At 45.7% G+C, this 21,165-nt stretch overlaps 1 protein-coding gene across 4 annotated transcripts; it reads right to left on the reverse strand.

Moving 5' to 3' along the window:
- Positions 1-1,916: 1,916 nt before the first annotated feature.
- EME2 (essential meiotic structure-specific endonuclease subunit 2) lies at positions 1,917-20,992 on the reverse strand. Of its 4 annotated transcripts, XM_040356634.1 has the most exons (10): positions 20,735-20,990; positions 19,163-19,421; positions 18,478-19,088; positions 16,610-16,746; positions 14,284-14,376; positions 10,886-10,998; positions 8,527-8,626; positions 4,626-4,741; positions 2,742-2,931; positions 1,917-2,174 (listed from the first exon to the last, which is right to left on the reverse strand). In XM_040356634.1, the coding sequence occupies exons 3-10, from the start codon at positions 19,067-19,069 to the stop codon at positions 1,944-1,946; spliced, it is 1,572 nt and encodes a 523-aa protein (XP_040212568.1). In that variant the 5' UTR covers positions 19,070-19,088; positions 19,163-19,421; positions 20,735-20,990; the 3' UTR covers positions 1,917-1,943. The 4 variants fall into 4 exon arrangements, with proteins under 4 accessions (XP_040212568.1, XP_040212566.1, XP_040212567.1 ...); XM_040356632.1 differs by having other exon boundaries at positions 18,478-19,421; XM_040356633.1 differs by having other exon boundaries at positions 18,478-19,448.
- Positions 20,993-21,165: the final 173 nt, after the last annotated feature.

Below are 21,165 nucleotides of genomic sequence, written 5' to 3' on the forward strand. Positions count from 1 at the left end.
GCGGGCTGAAGTTCTTTCTCTGCTGACGTCACAGAAGTCGGTCCAGGCACCGCATCATCCCGAAAATGGAAGTCGGGATCCGCCAGAGGCCTGGACTGACACCCAGCCCTGCCTCTCAGCAAGCCACTGAGAGCCTGAGCCGGCCACTCCCTGCCCCCTCCACAGCTCAGCGCTCCAGTGAGTGAGGAGGGGGCAGAACAGAGCTGTCAGGCAGCAGCTCTCTACTCAAGAAGCTGTCAGAACCGAGCGATCGGCGGTGTTCAATCGCTTGGTTCTCAGGGTAGAGGTGCTGGGGGACAGGTACAGCATTGGACCAATGCTGCATCCACCTAGGTAAATATAAAACTGCAAAAAAATAAAAACATACTTCTCTTTTAATTCCACTTTAAGACAAGATGTAACATGTTATAGTGCGTGCATTACCACACCGTTGAGACAACAAGCCAGCCTTAATATCAATGGACATCTGGCCAGTACGATCTAAAGCCCTGGTGCCCAACCTGCAGGCAAAGGCATGTGGCACTTTGGTTCATGATGTGCGGCCCTCGGACCTCATCAATTTGTAGTAGAAACACTGATTAAGGCAAGATCATTGATCTGTACTCGCCTCCTGTAGCATGTTCCTAGTTTCATATCGTCTTCTGCAGCATATCCCCAGCCAAAAACGTAGCATGTCCACACTCTGACCCTCATTTCCTTTATTCGGTCAGCAGTTTCTGACACCCCTCTCTTGCATTACATAAATTGAACATTATGTGCGACCTTTTAGTGGTGTCCAGAGTTGCATATGAGGCCCCTTTTAGTTCATAAGTTTCCTTCCACTTCTCTAAAGTCAATGGCCCCGTACACACGACCGAACATGTCTGCTGAAACTGGTCTGCGGACAGGATTCGGACAGGATTCCAGCGTACATTTGCCCGCCAGACCGTTTTCGAGCGGGCAAATGTTTCTACACTTGCTTAGAAACAGCCCGCTGGAATCCTGCCCGCCGGACATGTTCGGTCGTCTGTACAGACTTACCGTACATGTCCGAGCGGCCACCATCCCTCGCATGCGTCGAATGACTTTGACGCATGCGTGGAAGCATTGAACTTTCAGGGCCGCGCACGTCGCCGCGTCACTGCGTATCGTGTACGCGCGGATTTCTGTATGATGGTGTGTACAGCCATCATACAGAAATCTCCGGGCGGGCATGTATACTGAAAACGGTCCGGCGGACCGTTTTCATCGTACATGTTTGCCCGTGTGTACGAGGCAAATGGATCTTTCCATAGTGTGCAATTCAGCCAGTCATTAAAACACCCCATTAAAAACGTCAACCTATGACGAAACGCGTCTGGGACGGCGTACAGTGACGTCACCGCGCTCGATGCGAAGGAGGAAGGGCTCCTCTAGTGCCGGCTGGCATTTTCTACATGCTTTTACGAATTACTTGTTTGTAAGTACAATCTTTTATACTAAATAAAACCTTGTAAACGGTATTATGCTTTGGTCCGTCCGTTCTTTCATCTATGATCCAGGGACCATTCTGGTGAAGGGGGTAGCTGTCTCTCTCGTTGGAAGATTCGATCTGGTGGCTCCCAGGCCCTGTGTTTAACCCACTGACGGATACTATATCTGCTTGAGGCTGTTTTTACTTATCAATCTGGTAAGAGGCTTTCCATGTGGTGGTGGTTCTCACGGATGGTTTAAACGTTCACTGCGGTTCTGTTCGTCTCAGATGTTAACACCCACAAGTCAATTCACCTTTGGGACATTTTTTACATGATTGATTTATATGTTATTTTATGTCATGTCATGTACATCTGGCATGGCGCAGTTTTTCCTTTTTTTCCAGTCATTAAAACACGCATGTACATTTTTTTTATTGCACAGATTGTAAATATATTTTTAATATAAATACTTTACTGGTAAAAAAAAAAAAAAGCACCAGTGATTATGTACTAGGAGTTCAAATCCAATACCAGCTCTGGATTGGTTGATGTCATGAACAGCCAGATGCGTCGTGACAAATCAGGACCAATGCGCCTTTCTCTGGTCTGGTCTTTGTCATTAGACTGTGTGACACCCTCATCAGGATCATCCATATCGTCTGTGGCACCTACAGCACGTGGTACCCTCAGGTTACTGAGGAGAGACAGTCTCTCTTTATCGGTATTACAGGCTCCATATGCCTAGAGAGAGAAAGAGAGAAACGATATAGAATACACTTTCTTTAAATAACATCAGCTTTTTACGCAGACTGATGGAATTAATATGAAGCAGCTAAACAAGCAGATGAAATGTGAACATGTTTTTTTACCTGCTAAAGCAGGGGTGTACATATTGTGGCCCAATAAAAAATTGAAAACTTTCGGCTATGAATGCAGTCAGTTCACATCAGGAGGGATGCCGTGTTTGGCATAGCACCTGCATCGGTGGCTGGCAAAGACAAGCAAGGCCCAGGAACATCTGGAGGGATGCCATGTTTGCAATAGCACTGGTGACACATGCAGGGGCCCCTGCGAGCTAGTGCCAGCCAAGTGCGTGCTGCATGGCCAGATCTAGGGGAGTGCTGGGGGTGGGTTGCACCCCCCCGCCCTCTACCTCTGACACTATGCCTGTCTCCCATCCCTGCACTGCACACACACAGCCTGTATACACAGCACATAGTTGAAATCCAATCATCTGCCTACCAGCTATCCTTAGGCTCCATTTATATGTGGATTCTGGGCAGAAAACATTACACAAAATACACTGACCTGCATAAGGAGTTGCGGAGAAGGATAGGCCTCTGTTATAACTGCAGCCATTCTCGGACTGACTCTGTTGAGCTGCTGAATCTGTCTCCTCCAGACCAATGGTAAGCCAGTAAGTGATCCTTTGGGTCCCCACCCTCGCCAGGTGCCTGCTGAGGTGCAGAAAGAGTAGCTCTGAGCCTCCCAGTGAAATCTGCAGACACAGAGAGAATGTTGTAGACCAGGTGTGTCAAACTCCATTGCATCGTGGGCCGCATCAGCATTATGATTGCTCTCAAAAGGGCCGGTTGTATCTGTAAGATTAGATGTCCAGCGCATCCCATCCCCTTACATTAGATGTCAAGAGCCACCCCATCACAAGTTGAGTCCCCCACTCTTCCTTACATCACAGTGCACCCCCCTTTCTTTATGCTGCTACCTGAAAGAATCTGGATGCATTGCTTGAAAGCAGAAAGTAAGGCGCTGGAGGAGGACCAGAGGAGGGCCGGAGCAACTTTGACATGTGTTAGTAAAACCGTACTTATCACAACTACTTTGTACATCAAAAGTGGAATATACCACGTTTTTTTTTCAGGACAAAGTGGGCTTTCATTTGGTGGTAAATAGTTATGGCTATCCCCTGTTGATCTTTACAGGTAATCTAGCTTCAATAAGAATTGCTGAAAATGTGTGCTGCCTTTGGCAACAGGCCAGAAGTCTGCTGTCACTGCAGCAAAAAATATGATCCATATCAGTACTAGAGCTGCACGATTCTGGTCAAAATGAGAATCCCGATTCTTTTGCTTAGACTAAAGATCACAATTCTCAAAAACTGAATGCCAGAACCCCCCAAATAAATAAACCTATGATTTATCTGAAAATATGAATATATAAAAAACTGACCAGTGATAGGAGTTATATGGTCTTTAACATTATAGACCTATGAAAAAAGCAGAATCAAACTTTGATTCTGCTTTTTTCATAGGAGTTATTAGGTCTTTAACATTATAGACATACCACTGGTCTCTTTTTTTATACATCAGAAGCAGTACCGCCAGCAACCATTGGGTGGTGCATGGATACACACAGTTGTACAGAACTGTGAGAAAGATTAATACATCAGAAGCAGTACCGCCGGCAACCACTGGGTGGCGCATGGATACACACTACAGTTGTACAGATCTGCAAGAGAAGCCCAGGCATCCATCCAGCGGCGCAGGCTGCTGACGTCGGTTTCTGATATCAGCGCCATTTGCGTTCCACGCTGGTTACGTGGAACCGGCCGTGAAACAGAAGAATCGCGGGTCATCCCGCGGTGAGATCGCGGGCGGGGAGAATCGAGATCGCGATTCTCTCCGTGATTAATCGTGCAGCTCTAATCAGTACGGCAGAAAATCAACAATGAAGCACTCATGACAGTATTTACAGCAGAACTACACCCATCAATTTAATAACCGTTTCTCAAAACAGATACTGTACATTCAAGACATGGCGTGATTGATAACCGTCACAGTGTTCTCAACTGAACTGTCAAGCCATCAAATGGCTGGTATCATAACTCATGACATGTACAGCACCATGGCAACTGCAGATCAAACAGAAGCCAAGATGGCGGCTTCCTCAGCTGTAAAGGATAGGAAGGTTTAGTTTCGCATGCATGTTATTTCAAGATGTTGCAGTTTGGTTCTTGGTCTACAACCTAAACAGAAATAATTTAGTAGGCTTTCATCAGTTTCAAAATAGACAAAATTTAATTGTAAATAATTTTTCGTTTAAACCATCTAAAATGGTTTAATTTGCTGAAAAGCAGAAATCCGAATAACTCATTAAAGCAGGGCAATTATAATAAGGTTGCTCTTGTCACCCACAATGAATACACATCATCCAGTCACTTGTTTGTGAACTCACCGGGACGGACGCTGGGCTATACTCTTGGTCACAGCACACACATGTTGCCCCAGTTCTCTCCATGTATCCAAGAATAACACTTCTGTATCATGGTACAGCTGTAGAAAGACAAGGGCCTACCTCCCCAGAGGAGGACAATAGTTATTAGAGGAGGTGACATCACAATATACATTTTTTTTTTACCCAACAAAATTTTATTCAGTTTTCAGAGGTGCAAGGCATACATAGTCCCCTAACATTGCGGGGAAAGACAAAAAGACTACAGTATACACACAAATTGAGTCCAATCCTGGATTGGGGCCGACCCTCCCTCCGTGCATCCCCATAGTCTCCCGCATATTAGATCATAGCCACATCTCACCCAACATTAATGCCCAACAGCCTATCCGCCACTAAGTCCACTGGGGCCAACCCCGACATATCCAGCCACCTTGCCCATATCCTCTCGAACTTGTAAGCACTACCCCTATGTTGATATATCAGTTTCTCCATTCTCAGTACTGTCCCAATGTTGGCAATCCATTTTGTCAAAGTCGGGGGAGCCTCATCCTTCCAGTGTACCATAATAAGTTTCCTCGCCTGGAACAAAAAACTCTATGTACGGCCTCCCTGCTATCCTCCTCCCATTCGTACTCCTCCAAAGCACCCAAGAAACAAGCCCTCGGGTCCTGTGGGAGAGACACACCAAACACAGTTAACCGTAGTCACCACACCCGCCCAGTACATGTGGAGCTTGGAGCACCTCCACAGCATATGGATCAGATCCCCATGATCTCTTTTGCACCGCGTACATGTAGGGTCAAGCTGTGAATTCATCTGATGTAGTCTGTGAAGGGTGTAGTATGTCCGCAGCAGTATATACAGCTGGGTAAGCCTTTGGGAAACATTCAATGAGCACCTACTCACTACCTGGAAAATCTCTTCCCACTGTTCTCCATCTAATTGGCCAACGTCCGCCTCCCACTTCTCCCTTATCTTCAGGGGATGCTGTTTCATCACAGACTAACAGAATGGCATAGCACTGGGAAATAAAGCCCTTCGACGACCCAGCATCCCCCAAGAGATCAAACACAGGGGTAGGCGTCAGATGCCACTCCGAGGAGCGACCCTGCGACCCCAACGGAATGAAGCAATTGTAAGTAAGAGAAATACATAGATTGTGGAAGGCCAAACGCCTCCCTCAAGTCAGTAAATGAACGCAATACTCCATGGCGGAATATGTGTTTAAGATGCGTAATCCCATACTTCCTCCATCTAGCCCCAGAATGTAACTTGGTCAATATACGTGTCATTTTCCCATATAGTTTCTCAATATACATAATGCTTAGTGTGCCAATTTCATCCTAAAATTTCGATTTAACAGCATGCCAGAGAGTGATATTAACTACTAGCCGACCAGCCGCCGTCATTCTACGGCTGCAGGTCGGCTCTCCTGGGCGAGAGCCCGCCATATTACGTTGGCTCTTCGAGCGGCCACTAGGGGCGCGCGCGGGCCCCCCGCTCGCCCCCGACTCCCGTGCGTGTGCCCGGCGGGCTCGATTGCCGCCGGGCACCCGCGATTGCTCGTTACAGAGCGGGGACCGGGAGCTGTGTGTGTAAACACACAGCTCCCGGTCCTGTCAGGGGGGGAAATGCTGATCCTCTGTTCATACAATGTATGAACAGAGGATCAGTGTTTCCCCTAGTGAGGCCACCCCCCCCTCCACAGTAAGAACACACCCAGGGACCATACTTAACCCCTTCCCCGCCCCCTAGTGTTAACCCCTTCACTGCCAGTGGCATTTTTATAGTAATTCAATGCATTTTTCTAGCACCGATCGCTATAAAAATGCCAATGGTCCCAAAAATGTGTCAAAAGTGTCCGCCATAATGTCGCAGTACCGAAGAAGAAAAAAAAATCGCCGATCGCCGCCATTACTAGTAAAAAAAAAATATTAATAAAAATGCCATAAAAATACCCCCTATTTTGTAAACGCTATAACTTTTGCGCAAACCAATTAATAAACCTGTGATTTTTTTTTTTTACGAAAAATATGTAGAAGAATACGTATCGGCCTAAACTGAGGAAAAAAAAATGTTTTATATATTTTTGGGGGATATTTATTATAGCAAAAAGTAAAAAAATATTCATTTTTTTTCAAAATTGTCGCTCTATTTTTGTTTATAGCGCAAAAAATAAAAACCACAGAGGTGATCAAATACCACCAAAAGAAAGCTCTATTTGTGGGGGAAAAAGGACGCCAATTTTGTTTGGGAGCCACGTCGCACGACCGCGCAATTGTCAGTTAAAGCAGCGCAGTCCCGAATCGCAAAAAGTGCTCTGGTCTTTGGGCAGCAATATGGTCCGGGGGTTAAGTGGTTAAACTAGAGAAAAAAATAGGGGTAAAGGCCAACTCCATTTCTTGCACCATGTTCCATCCATATTTAGGGTGTCGCATGGTGCAACATTGGAACCCCAAACTGCCCCAAACCAAAATGGTCTTGTAAAGGGATCCAAAGATCACTCCTTTACTTACAAGAAATAGTTTACTTACATAACTATAAAACATTTGAATAAATGCCAATGTTAAAAAAGAACACACCTAAACGGCTCTGAAACCAATCAGAATGAAGGCCGATCTTACCACCTGGCAGTTAGCTTGAAAAAAAGTGTTGGCAATGAGTCAATACGTTTCTACACATGAAGGTTAAATAAAGCTACAAATCTTTAGTAAATTTTCTCCTAAACCAATAAAAAAAAAATCATTGCTTTAAAATGAAGGCCTCATTGCTCGCTGGGCGTTCAGTCCAGGTGCATGAAATCCCGGCATTTTGGCGCAGGCAAGAAGCACAGGTGCACCATCCAGCGATTTGAGAGGCTGAAAGCTGCTGCGGCTGGATGGTGCACTGAGTGATACTAACATTTATGCCCGGAATTCAAGCAATGTGCCCTCCGAGCATTCGTCATCATAGGCGTGCGCACAGGGTGTGCCTGGGCACACCCTAATCGCACCGTGTGGTGCATATTCCCCCGTTTAGACCCCTGATATTTCACCAAATAAAAAAGTCATCTTAAAAAAGAATAAAAATAAAACTACTGACACATATGTGTTTGAGCTTTGGGGTGCACACCCTAATGCAAAATGCTGCGCACACCTATGTTCGTCATCGTCACATACTGCCCTAAACATTAGTACCACTCATGCTGTCCATCCAGCTGCAGCAGCTTTCAGCCTTTCATAGTTTTACAGGCTGCCAGCAGTAAAGCTGGATGGTGCATCTGTGCCTTCCACCCGCACCAATACGCTGGCATGCCATGCGCCGGGGCTAAATGAGCGACATTGTAGCCTAAGGGACACAAGTCGCATTGAGATTAGAGTAGTTAAGGAATCTTTTTATAAGTCCATGTAACTTGAGTGGCATTGATTTGAACGGCTACCAATGAAATTAATGTTTTCACTTGTAATGCGACTGTGAACCGGGGCTTAAACAAAAAATTACAGTCTACTAGAATCCTAAAAGATGATGTATGAAGAAGTCTTTTCGGCCCCTTTCACACTGGGGCTTTATTCGAGCGTTTTTCGAGCGTTTTTCGAGCGTTTTTTGAGCGAAGCCTCATCTGCAATCCCAATGTGCTGGTAAAGCACCACTAAGACCCCAACGTTTGCAGGCGTTTTTGCAGTGCCTCAGTGTGAAAGGGAAAGGCGTTTTTACAGCGCTTTCAATTCATTTCAATGGAGAGGGGCGCTTTTGGAGCGTTTTTTGCAGCGCTCCAAAGATGCTGCTTGCAGGACTCCGTGTGAAAGGGTCCATTGAGAGCGTTTTAATAGCCCTATTTTTAACGCTAAAACACTGTAAAAACACTTCAGTGTGAAAGGGGTCTAAGTGAAGACTAGAATTTAAATGTAGATTAGCCACCAACCTCATCTATATGTTGCCTGGCCACATGGCTTTCTGGTTCATCATAGCAAAGGCTTGGCTCCAGAGAGTGTCTCTCCATCTTACGTGACAGTCTTTGACATCTGGTGGCCAAGAAAACATTTACTGTAAAAGCTCAGTCAAGTTCACTTATACCACATCAATGTTTTCCATCTCGAAGCATACAAAGAGAACCCGCCTCTCAGCTTTTGGAACCAGAAGACATTGTTAGTGTGGGGCTTTTGGCAAAAAACACTAATTGATGTGAACCCTTGGCCACCACCTTAGCAGACAAACCTACGGAGTGCAGCGGCAGCAGAGTGGCGATGTCCCTGCAATGGTTGTCTATTGTTTACTTCCTGAAGCCCCATAATAGAAGATGCGGACCTCCATATGTACCTGGGACTTGGAGTCAATAACTTAACAACCTGTCCATTGCACACACTGGGGTAGATTCAGAAAGCAATTGCGTCTGCGTATCCATAGATACGCAGCGTAATTGCTTAGTTGCGCATCGACTTCTCCTGATTCAGAAAGCTCAATACGCCGACTGCAGCCTAAGATATGACTGGCATAAGGCTCTTATGCCGTCATATCGTAGGCTGCATTCTTACGCTGGCCGCTAGGTGGCGTTCCCGTAGTGGTCAGCGTAGAGTATGCAAATTGCATACTCACGCCGATTCACAACCGTACGCGCGCCCGGCGTTCAAATTTTACGTCGTTTGCGTTCGTCGGTTTCTGCGTAAGGCTGCTCATGCTATTAGCAGAAGCAGACAATGCTAAGTATACCCGTCGTTCCCGCGTCGCGATTTTTGAAAATGACGTCGTTTGCGTAAGTGAATCGTGAATGGCGCTGGACGCCATTTACGTTCACGTTGAAGCAAATGACGTCCTTGCGTCATTTACCGCAATGCACGTCGGGAAAGTTTCCCGACGGAGCATGCGCAGTACGTTCGGCGCGGGAACGCGCTTAATTTAAATGATCCACGCCCCCTACGGGATCATTTAAATTACGCGCGCTTACGCCGGCCACTTTTACGGAACGCCCCCGCAAATTACGGAGCTACTGCTTCGTGAATGAAGCGTAGCGCAAGTAATTTACGGAGGCGTAGCTTAAAAACGGAACGCTGCGCCTCCGTAAGAGTGCGCAGCCTTACCTGAATCTACCCCACTGATCACACTTGCAATGCTCTGCAGACCTGAACGCATATATTTATTAAATATACATTTTTTATATTATTATAGTGGGCACAATATTACAATTTTGCAAATGGGGAACCATGCCATCTCTCCCCCCTTTCCCCCTGCACAAAACCTTAACTCCCTAAACTTAAAATGTTACCCTTACCTTCAACATTTCAAGTGGCTTTAAACCTCAGACATGAACCATGAACAAAGCATATGCCTCTATAATGTGCACGTATCTCAGTTAGGAGCGCCAAATTTCATTTCTGTCTGCTGCTTTGTTTCTTAGCATAAAGATATCAGCATTCAATCTCCTGAAAAGCTTTCCTGACACCAAGAGACAAAAAGGTGACAGGCAGGGTTATCCAGCTGATTGGCAGCCTCCGTTCTGTTCCTGAGTGCTGTGTGAAGGGGGTGTGTCCCTTTCCTCCAATCAGATCTCAGAGTTCGCCTCTCTGAGGTCTGCATAGCAACTTCACCTCTCCGCTAGAGCTGCACGATTAATCATAAGAAAATCGCGATCTCGATTCACCCCCCAGGATGAATGACCCACGATTTTCGGGTGCGGCCATAGGAAAGTCCCCACTTCGGCCTAGCTCCGGAGTGGCGGCCATCTTGGTACACCCAGCAGCGGCTGTCTCGCAGGAAGTGACGATTCGGCGCTGCCATCTTGCTCCACCCCACACTCCTGCACAGTAATGATAGTGAGAAGGGGGCAAGCGGACATCTTGTTACACCCAACAGTTATTTTCAACACAAAACCGAGCTTATGTGGTTAAATACAGTATATGTAAATCTGACAGACTGTTTACATGTTAAATTTTAAAAGCCGCAGCAAACCTTACATCAGTGATTCTCAACCTTCTAGTGCCGTGACCCCCTGATACAATTTTCCAAGTTGTGGGGACCCCTAACAATAAAATTATTTGCGTAGCATTGGTTGTCAGCACCCAAGGCAAGACAAGTAATTTGCGCCCCCAAACACACGGACATTTTGCACTCCCTTTTTTTTTTAACCTCACCTACTATGCAACTATGTAAAAGTCAGGCTGACTTTGGAAAACTGTAGCTTTGAATATAACGTTTTTTGGGCAAAAATAAATAAATGTAACTTGAAGCAGACTGATTAGTTCAAAAGGTCCCCTTTAACGAAAGCTGCAGTCTGTAATGCGATTTACCTTCTATAATCACGGAACCCCAAGACAGCCAACGTGGTCTTCTTTCCAGGACATTTTCTGTCTGTTCCAAACACAGAGGCCGGAGTCTCACAAGTCCTGGAGTTTTCAGGGGCCTGGAAGAGACAGGAGATCACCTGATATTATAAGTATGTGATTACCAATCATGTTGACTGTTATATTCTGGATTATACATTGAATTTTTATTGACACCATCAGTACATTATGCCAGGCATGTCCAAAGTCAGGCCCGGGGGCCAAATCCGGCCCCCCTGTTTATTTAATATGGCCCCCCTGAAAATTTGGATATATATATATATTTTGTGGCCCCCAGGGCCACAAAAGATGTATACTGTATTTATTGGCGCTGCCTTGGAGGGGACAGGGAGGGGGCAGGACGAGCGCCGTCAGATTACATGAAGAGAATCTCCCGTTTCCTCAGCAGCGTCTCTATTGGTCCCGTCTCCTGGGATGCCATTGGACGACTGTTCTGTCTATCATAAGAGGCAGGACTTTGTATTAAAGAGGCCACAGGGTAAACAAGACATTCTCCTGGTTGTAATCTGTCGGCACTCGTCCCGCCCCCCTCCCTCTGCCCTCCGAGGGTGCAAATGGGCATCGTTCAGGCTGCACTGATGGCAATGGCAAGGCTGCATTTATGGCACATGTGAGGCTGCACTGATGGCAATGGTAAGGCTGCATTTATGGCACATGTGAGGCTGCACTGATGGCAATGGTAAGGCTGCATTCATGGCACATGTGAGGCTGCATTTATGGCACATGTGAGGCTGCATTGGTTGCAATGGTGAGGTTGCAATGGTAAGGCTGCATTGGTTGCAATGGTAAGGCTGCATTCATGGCAATGGTAAGGCTGCATTCATGGCAATGGTAAGCCTGTGCGTGTTATACGCCGATAAATACTGTATATTCAAATAACACGCCCAAGCTCATCTTCACCACACACAGCCACAAAGGCAAGATTATTCTTGTTGGGCCGTGTATTAGTGCTCAGACGAACACACTTATAGCTAGATTCACAGAGAGTTACGGCGGCGTATCAGTAGATACGCCGTCGTAACTCTGAATCTGCGCCGTCGTAAATTTAAGCGTATTCTGGAAACCAGATACGCTTAAATTAGGCTAAGATACGAGCGGTGTAAGTCTCCTACGCCGTCGTATGTTAGGGTGTATATTTACGCTGGCCGCTAGGTGGCGCTTCCGTTGTTTGCAGCGTCGAATATACAAATGAGCAAGATACGCCGATTCATGAACGTACGTGCGCCCATCGCAATTAGTTACGCCGTTTACGTTAGAGATATGCCGGTGTAAAGATAAAGCTGCTCCCTAGGTGGCGCAGCCCATGCAAGGTATGGACGTCGGAACAGGCCTATCTTTTTAAGTCGTTTGCGTAAGTCGTACACGAATAGGGCTGTGCGTAAGTTACATTCACGTCGTAGGCAGTGTTCGACGTATCTTAGGCATTCTATCCGACGCATGCGCCGTTCGGAAAAAACGTCAATCACATCGCGTCACTAGTCATTAACATAAAACACGCCCCCCTGTTCATCATTTGAATTAGGCACGCTTACGCCGGCCCATTTACGCTACGCCGCCGTAACTTAGGAGGCAAGTGCTTTGTCAATACAGCACTTGCCTCTCTGACTTACGGCGGCGTAGCGTAAATGCGATATGCTACGCCGCCTCAAAATTAAGCCAGTGTATCTGAATCTGGCTATTAGACCGAATTTTAATGGTTCAAAGAATGTCAGGCAAAATAGTCGGCCCTCACTTATGTTCACGTAATCAAATCTGGCCCTCTTTGAAAAAAGTTTGGGCACCCCTGCATTATGCTCTCAAGCCACCAGGGCGGAGCTTGTGTTGACGTCATCGTTAACGCTGGAGCTGGAACCAGAGGCGCTGTATACTGTTTGACACTCTCGTATATGTGAAGAGATTGCGAGTAGATATGCAGTTATTTTACTAATAAAGCAAGCAGGTTTACACTATGAGAGGCTGTTATTTGTTTCTAGTGCCGGATCTATGGAGCAAACGAGGTGATCCAATCGAGTCTCCCTGTTGGCGTGCTCTTGGTTCCCCTACTTCTACATGCATTGGCTGCAGCAGTGTGCACATATTCTAAGGCGCATTTAGACCACCTATAATTTGGGGTCTCCTCATATGGTAAGAGGCAACATGTGGCATGGTGGTGGATCGCACTGGGGATATGGTAATTTTTTTCTCACTGTTCTGTCCCCTCAATTTTTTTTTCCCCTCACAATTCTCACTGATGATGTTAATACATTGTCATTCATATGTCCAAAATGCTTTGGATGCATGTTTATTTTTATTTGAAGTCTTAAAAAGTTACAGTGCAACAACATTGCACAATAGGTTTATGGCCTTGTGCACACTGGACGTTTTTTGACATTTTTACAGCAGCGGTTTTGGCTGTAGACGTTTTTTTTCCTACAGTCAAACTCTCCATCATGTTATCCTATGTGTCCATGCACACATTGGCCCTGATTCACAAAGCACTTATGCCGACGTATCTCGAGATACGCCGCGTAAGTGTCAACATGCACCGTCGTATCTGTTCGCCGTGCCCACAGAACTAAGATACGCCTAAAAACAGGCTTCAGTCCACCGACGTAACTTGCCTACGCCGTCGTATCGTGGGCGCATAGTGACGCTGGACGCATCTGGCGCTCCCATTGATTTCCTATTCAAATATGGTAATGAGGGTGATACGTCGATTCACAAACGTACTTGCGCCCGGCGCATAATATACGCGGTTTGCGTAAGTCGTACGTCCGGCGTAAAGTTATTCCCCATATATGAGGTGCAACTCATGCTAAGGTATGGACCAGGGAACACAGCCGTCGTATTTTACGTTGTTTACGTAGTACGTGAATAAAATAAAAAATAGTGCATTCTGAGAGACGTTTTTCAGCTGTAACGCTGATAAACGTCGATAAACGTTCAAAAACTTCGCTCACCGGCGTTTAACGTTCTTGATCCATTGAAAAAACAAAACAAAAAAAAGTATAAATAAAAAAACGCTAAAAAACACTAAAAAGCACTTTGGCAAAAACTTTGAAAAACTCACTGCAAAGCTACTGGCAATTTTTATAATGTCCAGTGTGCATGAGGCCTAAGAACTATTATTTAATATTAGTATTTATTAATACTTAATGGCAGCTCCACACATGCCAAAATATAGGGTGGCGCAGCTCCCTGCGTTTTGGTGCCGCGTGATTTTGGAAAAGGATCGGGGACTTCTTTTCCACGTTTCTCATGTGTAGGGCAGCCCACTGACACAAATAAACTGCGCTACACACAACTCCTACTTGCCTATAACCATGTGCGCAAATCTGCAAGATCTTCATCTTCCCACATTTTACCTGAATGTAACAGAAGACATTCTTAAGGAATTCTCTGGGCTCCACCAGTATCAGCATTTGATCTTCTTCCCCTTCACACAGTTCCAGACCTTCCTGGAATATAAAAGAACAGAGAATGGAACATCCATAATTTCTTTTGTCATATATAAAAAAAGCAAAAGTACAATTTCAGATATGGATGATGAACGGTTTCAAGAAGCATTATTTTTTTTCTATCTGTAGGAGGAAGTCTACAATTTTGGGTTCTGATCCCACTTTGGAATGTCACTCCTCCTACGACTACAGAGGTGACCCCGTCCATTTTGTTGCATTTTTGCTTTCAGTAGGTCTTTATTAAAGTTTCGTAAGATCCATAGTATGACCCCGTACAAATGCAACCAACGGGGGGCGTGGCCTGGAGCGGCATGGGATAGGACACTGGTGACCTGAGCTCCGCCAGCCGAATATCCTGTCTTGATATCCTGAGACCCTTAACGCAGCTACACCCCAGGTACTGACATCCCCCAGACCGTGCACCCTCGGTGACCATGTCCCTGCCGAATAAGAGCACGTCCGCGGCTTATAAACTGGCGCAATATCGCCATACTGAGACGGACCCCCCAGACCAAGATGACGGCGCGGCACAGGGGGAGGAGGCGTCCCGAGGCACAGAGACAGCTAAACTCCTTGAGGCTATCGCAGCATGTCAGGAAGCTGTTACATCCTGTCAGACCACCCTCACAGCTCCCATAGAGGAGGTGAAGGTGGATATATCGCTGGTCAGTCAGGACTTTCAGAAGCTCAGGGAGAGGGTCACGGATGCAGAGGCCCGCCTGGGTATAGTGGAGGATTCCATCCCCCCCTCCAGATCTCATCTGACGCCATGCAGCTTCAGGTCAACCAGCTCCTACAAAAGCAGGATGACATTGAGAATAGGCTGCGCAGGTGTAACCTCAGGTTCAAAGGGCCTGCCGGAGTGGGTGGAGGGGAAGGAGCCCCCAACATTTTTGGAGACACTGCTGGCTAACACACAAATGCAACCAACATTTTAAGAAAAATTTGGAATGCATCTGTAAGTCAAAGAAAACCATACCGGTTATGATAATAAAGATCAATAAGTATGGCATAGTACAAGCTAGGTTTACAGTACCGATACACATATTATGAACTACAAGGATAGGTAAGAAAGGGGAAGGTGGTGGGGAAAGGGGAAAGATCGTAAAGGTGTATTAGCCATAAACTGGGAGACCATCTTGATGCATTCTCTGTCTAATGTTAGGTTAAACATTAATGTGCATTGAGAAAAAGCGCAAAATCGCATGCTTTTTCTGGCACGCAGAAAAATGCAATTTAATTTAGTATATGTGTACCCCATGCATTTGAAAATGCAAGCGTGCCAAACAACATAACGTTGAAGCACTATGCGGCCTGGTAAAACACATTTTCAGAAAAGAGTCAGGGACTTCTTTTCTCCGTTTCTCACAAGTAGGGCAGTCCATTGAAAAAAATGGGCTGCAAAACGCGCAACGCACCAAAAGGCGTCCTCGTCTATGGAAGGGGTGCCCCGGCTTTGAAAAATCGATTCTCCCCGACCGTAGGTTCCCCTGGACAACAAACTGTGTACACTTGTAGAGGAGAAATGGGGCTACATGTGTGCCAAGTTTGGGGGACCTACAGCTGGCCGATAGCGGGTCCCCAAAGTCCGGGAGATCAGGCGCAAAAAGGTGACTGGAGTATAAGCCGGGGGGGGGGGGGGGGGGCGGCCACTTTCAGCACAAAAAAGGGTGAAAAACTCGGCTTATACTCGAGTATATACGGTAAATGGCCTGTTTTTTCAAAATTAGATTTCCAGACTGGACAGGTTGGCAACTGAAGGTTGCCTATATGCTTAATCATTGACAAATGTCTTACTATGGCAAATACATTTTTAATGCCATTCCAATATTGATAAATCTAGAGCTTACCTAAAATAATTCCTGGTGACCCTACCATAAAGGGTCTTATTCAGACACTTTTGGTTAGGCTACATTTGTGTGGGCAATTAGAGGCATACAGCAGAATGCTGCGGCAAGAATCATTGGATTTTTGTGGCTGCGATTACAGGTGTATGTGAACAGCTGTGGCCAGGAAGTCTGTAAAGGTTTCTGCACAGATGTCAATGCAAGTCGCGGCCCAAAAAAAAAATAATAATAATAATCGCAAAAAAGTAGTACAGAAACTACTTTTTGAAATCGGTGCAGCGCCGCAGATGCGGCATTGCACCGATTAGGACGGTGCCATTTCCGGCAAATTGCCGCTGATTTTACATGTCAAATCGCAACAGTTGTCTGTTCCAATCACAACTTACTACACATGTCCAGTCAACAGGCATCTCTCTTCTCCAAGTAATGCTCCATGGCACAGAGTGTGGCTCTAAGGCGTAAGCATACCCAGATGATCTTAGGGCTTCCAGCATATCTTCTGACCCTGCATCTTGGAGAAGACCTGCGCAATAAGGGGCCAATCAACAAAGCAATTTAGACATATATGTGTGTTTTGCAATGATGCTAGAAGCTGATCTGTAATGCTAGCATGCACTAAAGGACAAATTATAATGTGTCCTATTTGTTTGTAAACCCTTATATGCAAGAACATGGGGGTCTATCCTACGATCTACAGGAATTTGGTCCTGCCAAGCAGTGGGTCATACTAAAAGCTGATCTGAGAGGGTAGCATGCACCAAAGGACAGTTTATATATGGCATGGCACAGTGGTGACAATAGATGGCACAGTGGCTGCGTTTGATGGCATGGCACAGTGGTGACAATAGATGGCACAGTGGCTGCGTTTGATGGCATGGCACAGTGGTGACAATAGATGGCACAGTGGCTGCGTTTGATGGGCACAGTGAGGCTGCAATTTTTTATTTTTTTTTGCGCCCCCCCCAAAAAATTTTGATCACCAGCCGCCACTGAATGATAGCATGCACCAAAAGAAAAATTTATAGTGCTAGTTCTCAATGTGTCCCATTTGTTTGTAAACTCTACATGTAGGAACATGAGGCCTAACCAACCAGATAATCTTCAGATTTAACAAAACCATATAATACGAGGTCAAACCTTAATGCCGCGTACAAGTTTTGTTGTCGGAAAATTTGAGAACCAGCTCTCAAATTTTTGTTGTCGGAAATTCCAACAGCAAATGTCCGATGGAGCCTACACCCTGTCGGAATTTCCAACAACAAGCTCCCGTCGAACATTTGTCGTTGGAAACTCCGACCGCATGTACGCGGCATTAAAATTTCAATTTGTATGCAATCAGGCAGGCCCTTGCACTACATGGTTTTGGTAAATCTGAAGACGAAAAATCTGCAGAAAACCTAATGGTGTGTATGGGGCTTAAATGTGTCCTACCTATCAACATACTGTATGTGGTAATTTTAGAAGCTGCTATTGGCCAAAATCTGCTTTTAGAAACCGAGAAAAAAATAATAGGTAGATTCAGGTACATTGGATTAAAGTTACGGCGGCGTAGCTTAGCGTGTTTAGGCTAAGCCGCCGTAAAATTAACTAGGCTAGTAATGATTCTCAATATACTTACCTGCTAATATACGGCGGCGTAGCCTAAAGCGGGCGGGCGTATGGGCGCCTAATTCAAATGTGTGGAAGGGGGGCGTGTTTAATGCCAATAAGGCTTGACCTTACGTTTTTTGGTTACTGCGCATGCGCCGGGCGCCTACACTTCCCAGCGTGCATTGCGGCTAAGTACGCCGTACGGGCCTATTGATTTCGACGTGGATGTAAACGACGTAAATCCAGATTCGCGGACGACTTACGCAAACAATGTAAAAATATCGAATTTTGCGGCGGGAACGGCGGCCATACTTGACATTACTATTCCACTAGGGCCTAGCTCTAACTTTACGCGGCCTATCTCTTACGTAAATGGCGTAAAAGTACTGCGTCGGCCTGGCGTACGTTCGTGAATCGGCGTATCCCCTCATTTACATATTCTACGCCGACCGCAATGGAAGCGCCACCTAGCGGCCATCCAAAATATTGCAATCTAAGATAGGACGGCGCAAGCCGTCGTATCTTAGATATGTTTAAGCGTATCTCTGTTTGAGCATACGCTTAAACATAAGTCGGCGTAGATTCTGAGTTAGGTCGGCTTATTTACTGATAAGCCGGCCTAACTCTTTCTGAATCTACCTATAAGTGTAGGACGTTTTCCTACCTGCATCCACCTGAACAACCATATATTTTCCACACTGATCTGGCCTCAGAAGCTTCAGGGCTTGTGCAGATTCTTTCCTTTTCTCCCGTTCCGCCTTCTCTAGATTCTTGATCTTCTCTTTCTCCTGACGCTTTTGTTCTTTCTCCCTCTTCTTTTCCTCAGCCTGTGCTCGGTCAGCCTCCAGCTCCTCTGGGCTCTTCTTCCTTCTTGTCTTCTTCCCTGGACTAGGCGTGGTGGACTTAGGAAGAGGTAGTGATAAAGCTGATGTAGTTGGAGAACGATGGACATCTCTCTGGTCCTTCTGAAGGCCAGAAGGTTCTGCCCTTTCAGCTCCAGTCCAGCCAAGTTCCCCACCATCTGCACCAAGGTCTACTTGTTGGCCTCTCAAAAGCTCCTCAGGTTCTGCCTTTACAAACGGACTATCATATGCATCATCCGACACTTGCATACATTTCATTGCTGCCTCTGCTCCCGTCATGCCCCCTTTTAGAACACAGTCTGGCTCTTCCCCTTCTGAATCCGATATTTCCCATGTTTTGGCCCTTTTCCTGGGGGAACTGGTGACTGTGACTTTCACCTGCACCTGCTCCATATTTAAAGTGCATATAAACCCAAGAATAAAAAAAAATTGGTAAAACCTGTTGACTTAGCTTCTCTTGGTGTCCTTTATTTGCGGTGGTTGTACCTGGTGATCCTGCCAGTAAGCACCTACTGATGCACTTCCTCCAAGATGGTGACAACGTTTACTCATAACTCAACATTTATGCAGGAGAGTGTTGTCACCCTCACAATACGGAATACAACATGCCTGAGACCCGAACACACTACTGGTGGTGAAGCAACCACTACAAATAAGAGCACCAGTGGATCCCGATTCTTCGAGGAAGCAAGGCTTCAATAGATGAAAAAAGATCTCCAGAGACATGCACGGTACTGGATTGTTCCTATGAGATAGTAAGTTTACAAATCAACTGAAAAACAAAACAACAACAAGTTGTAGTAAGTTTACAAATCAACTGAAAAAAAAAAAAAACAACAACAACAACAACACAACAACAACAACAGGACAACCCCCTCGCCCTCCTTTTACAACAGATTACTGCTCTCTCTCTCTCTCATTTAATTATAGGGCTTACTTATACTTTAAGACAATGGCCCGGATTCAGATAGATTTCTCCATCTTTGTGCGGGCGTAACGTAGCTCCAATACGTTACGCTGCCGTAATTTTGGGCGCAAGTTCCGTATTCAGAAAGGACTTGCGCCCTTAGTTACGGCGGCGTAACGTATCTCGTCCGGCGTAAGCCCGCCTAATTCAAATGGGGATGATGTGGGCGTGTTTTATTAAAATGAATCGTGACCCCGCGTATTTGACGTATTTTTTTGAAACGGCGCATGCGCCGTTCGTGAAAAAAATCCCAGTACGCATGCTCAAAATTAGGCCGTAAAGCCTCATCGGTTTCGACGTGAACGTAACTTACGCAAAGCCCTATTCGCGAACGCCTTACGCAAACAACGTAAAATTTTCAAAATTTGATGCGGGAACGACGGCCATACTTAACATAGGAAACGCCGCATATACCCCTCATATAGTAGGGGTAACTTTACGCCGGAAAAAAGCCTAACGCAAACGACGTGAAAAAAATGCGCCGGGCGGACGTTGGTTTCTGAATCGGCGTATCTACCTAATTAGCATATTCATTGCGTAACTATACGGAAGCGCCACCTAGCGGCCAGTGTAAATATGCAGCCTAAGATACGACGGTGTAAGACACTTACACCAGTCGGATCTTAGGGAAATCTATGCGTAACTGATTCTCTGAATCAGGCCCATAGATACGACGGCCGGCACTTAGAGATATGACGGCGTATCAGGAGATACGCCGTCGTATCTCGTTTCTGAATCCGGGCCAAAATATATATTTATTAATGGAAAAAAAACAGGATATTGGAAACAATGGCGCACACCTAGGGATGGGGGAAGGCTGAACATGTGATCAATCAGAAATAAGGAATGTAACAATCTATGGGGAGTATTAATCAAATAATACCCGTATACAGAAGCCACAAAGCACCTTTATATACCGCAATGGCATAATTACAATCCGTATTGATCTAACCAGCACCAGTCATGTAGTATTGGGCAGAAAATAAACATTGATCAATCATCAGTAAGCCTATTATTGATTTACATTGTAGATAGGAGTACACAGTATAACAATATATACAAACATGGACAAGGTATTAGCTTTAGTTTACCTGCTGATGGAAACAATTCTATATGTGTGATTTGTATTCAGTAAAGATTTGCTCAGAATTTAGCTAATCGCCTGGCAATAATCACACCCCTTACAGGACTAAAGGCAGCGAACTAGACAACAACACAATACCCCTCACATAGGAACAAGCCAGTACTATGAACACCAATCTCCCTGCCCAAACATCTCATGATCCCTACAGGACACCCAGGCTCTGGACACCAGCTTGGACCCTCGGGGCTTCAACAAAATGGCGCCGGCGCGCTGACATCTATTCTACATTGACAGCCAGGTGGCGCCTACTGATTACATTGTAGTCTGAGGCAGCCATATTGGTTATGGGCAAATTTTTCAGTTTATAAAGTGAACTTTCAAGATCCTGATGCGATAATCGTAACTTCGTGCACAAGTCGTGGTAAAAGGTGTAGACTC

Source organism: Rana temporaria, chromosome 6 (assembly GCF_905171775.1).
Source record: "Rana temporaria chromosome 6, aRanTem1.1, whole genome shotgun sequence".
NCBI lineage: Eukaryota > Metazoa > Chordata > Amphibia > Anura > Ranidae > Rana > Rana temporaria.

Excerpts from the sequence above, each read along its gene's own strand:
- EME2 (XM_040356634.1), bottom strand. The coding sequence starts at position 19,069 with ATGGAGCAGGTGCAGGTGAAAGTCACAGTCACCAGTTCCCCCAGGAAA. Across the intron at positions 4,742-8,526 it reads CCAGGCAACATATAGATGAG|GCCCTTGTCTTTCTACAGCT; the intron begins GTTGGTGGCTAA and ends CTGGGGAGGTAG. Across the intron at positions 2,175-2,741 it reads CTCCGCAACTCCTTATGCAG|GCATATGGAGCCTGTAATAC; the intron begins GTCAGTGTATTT and ends TTCTCTCTCTAG.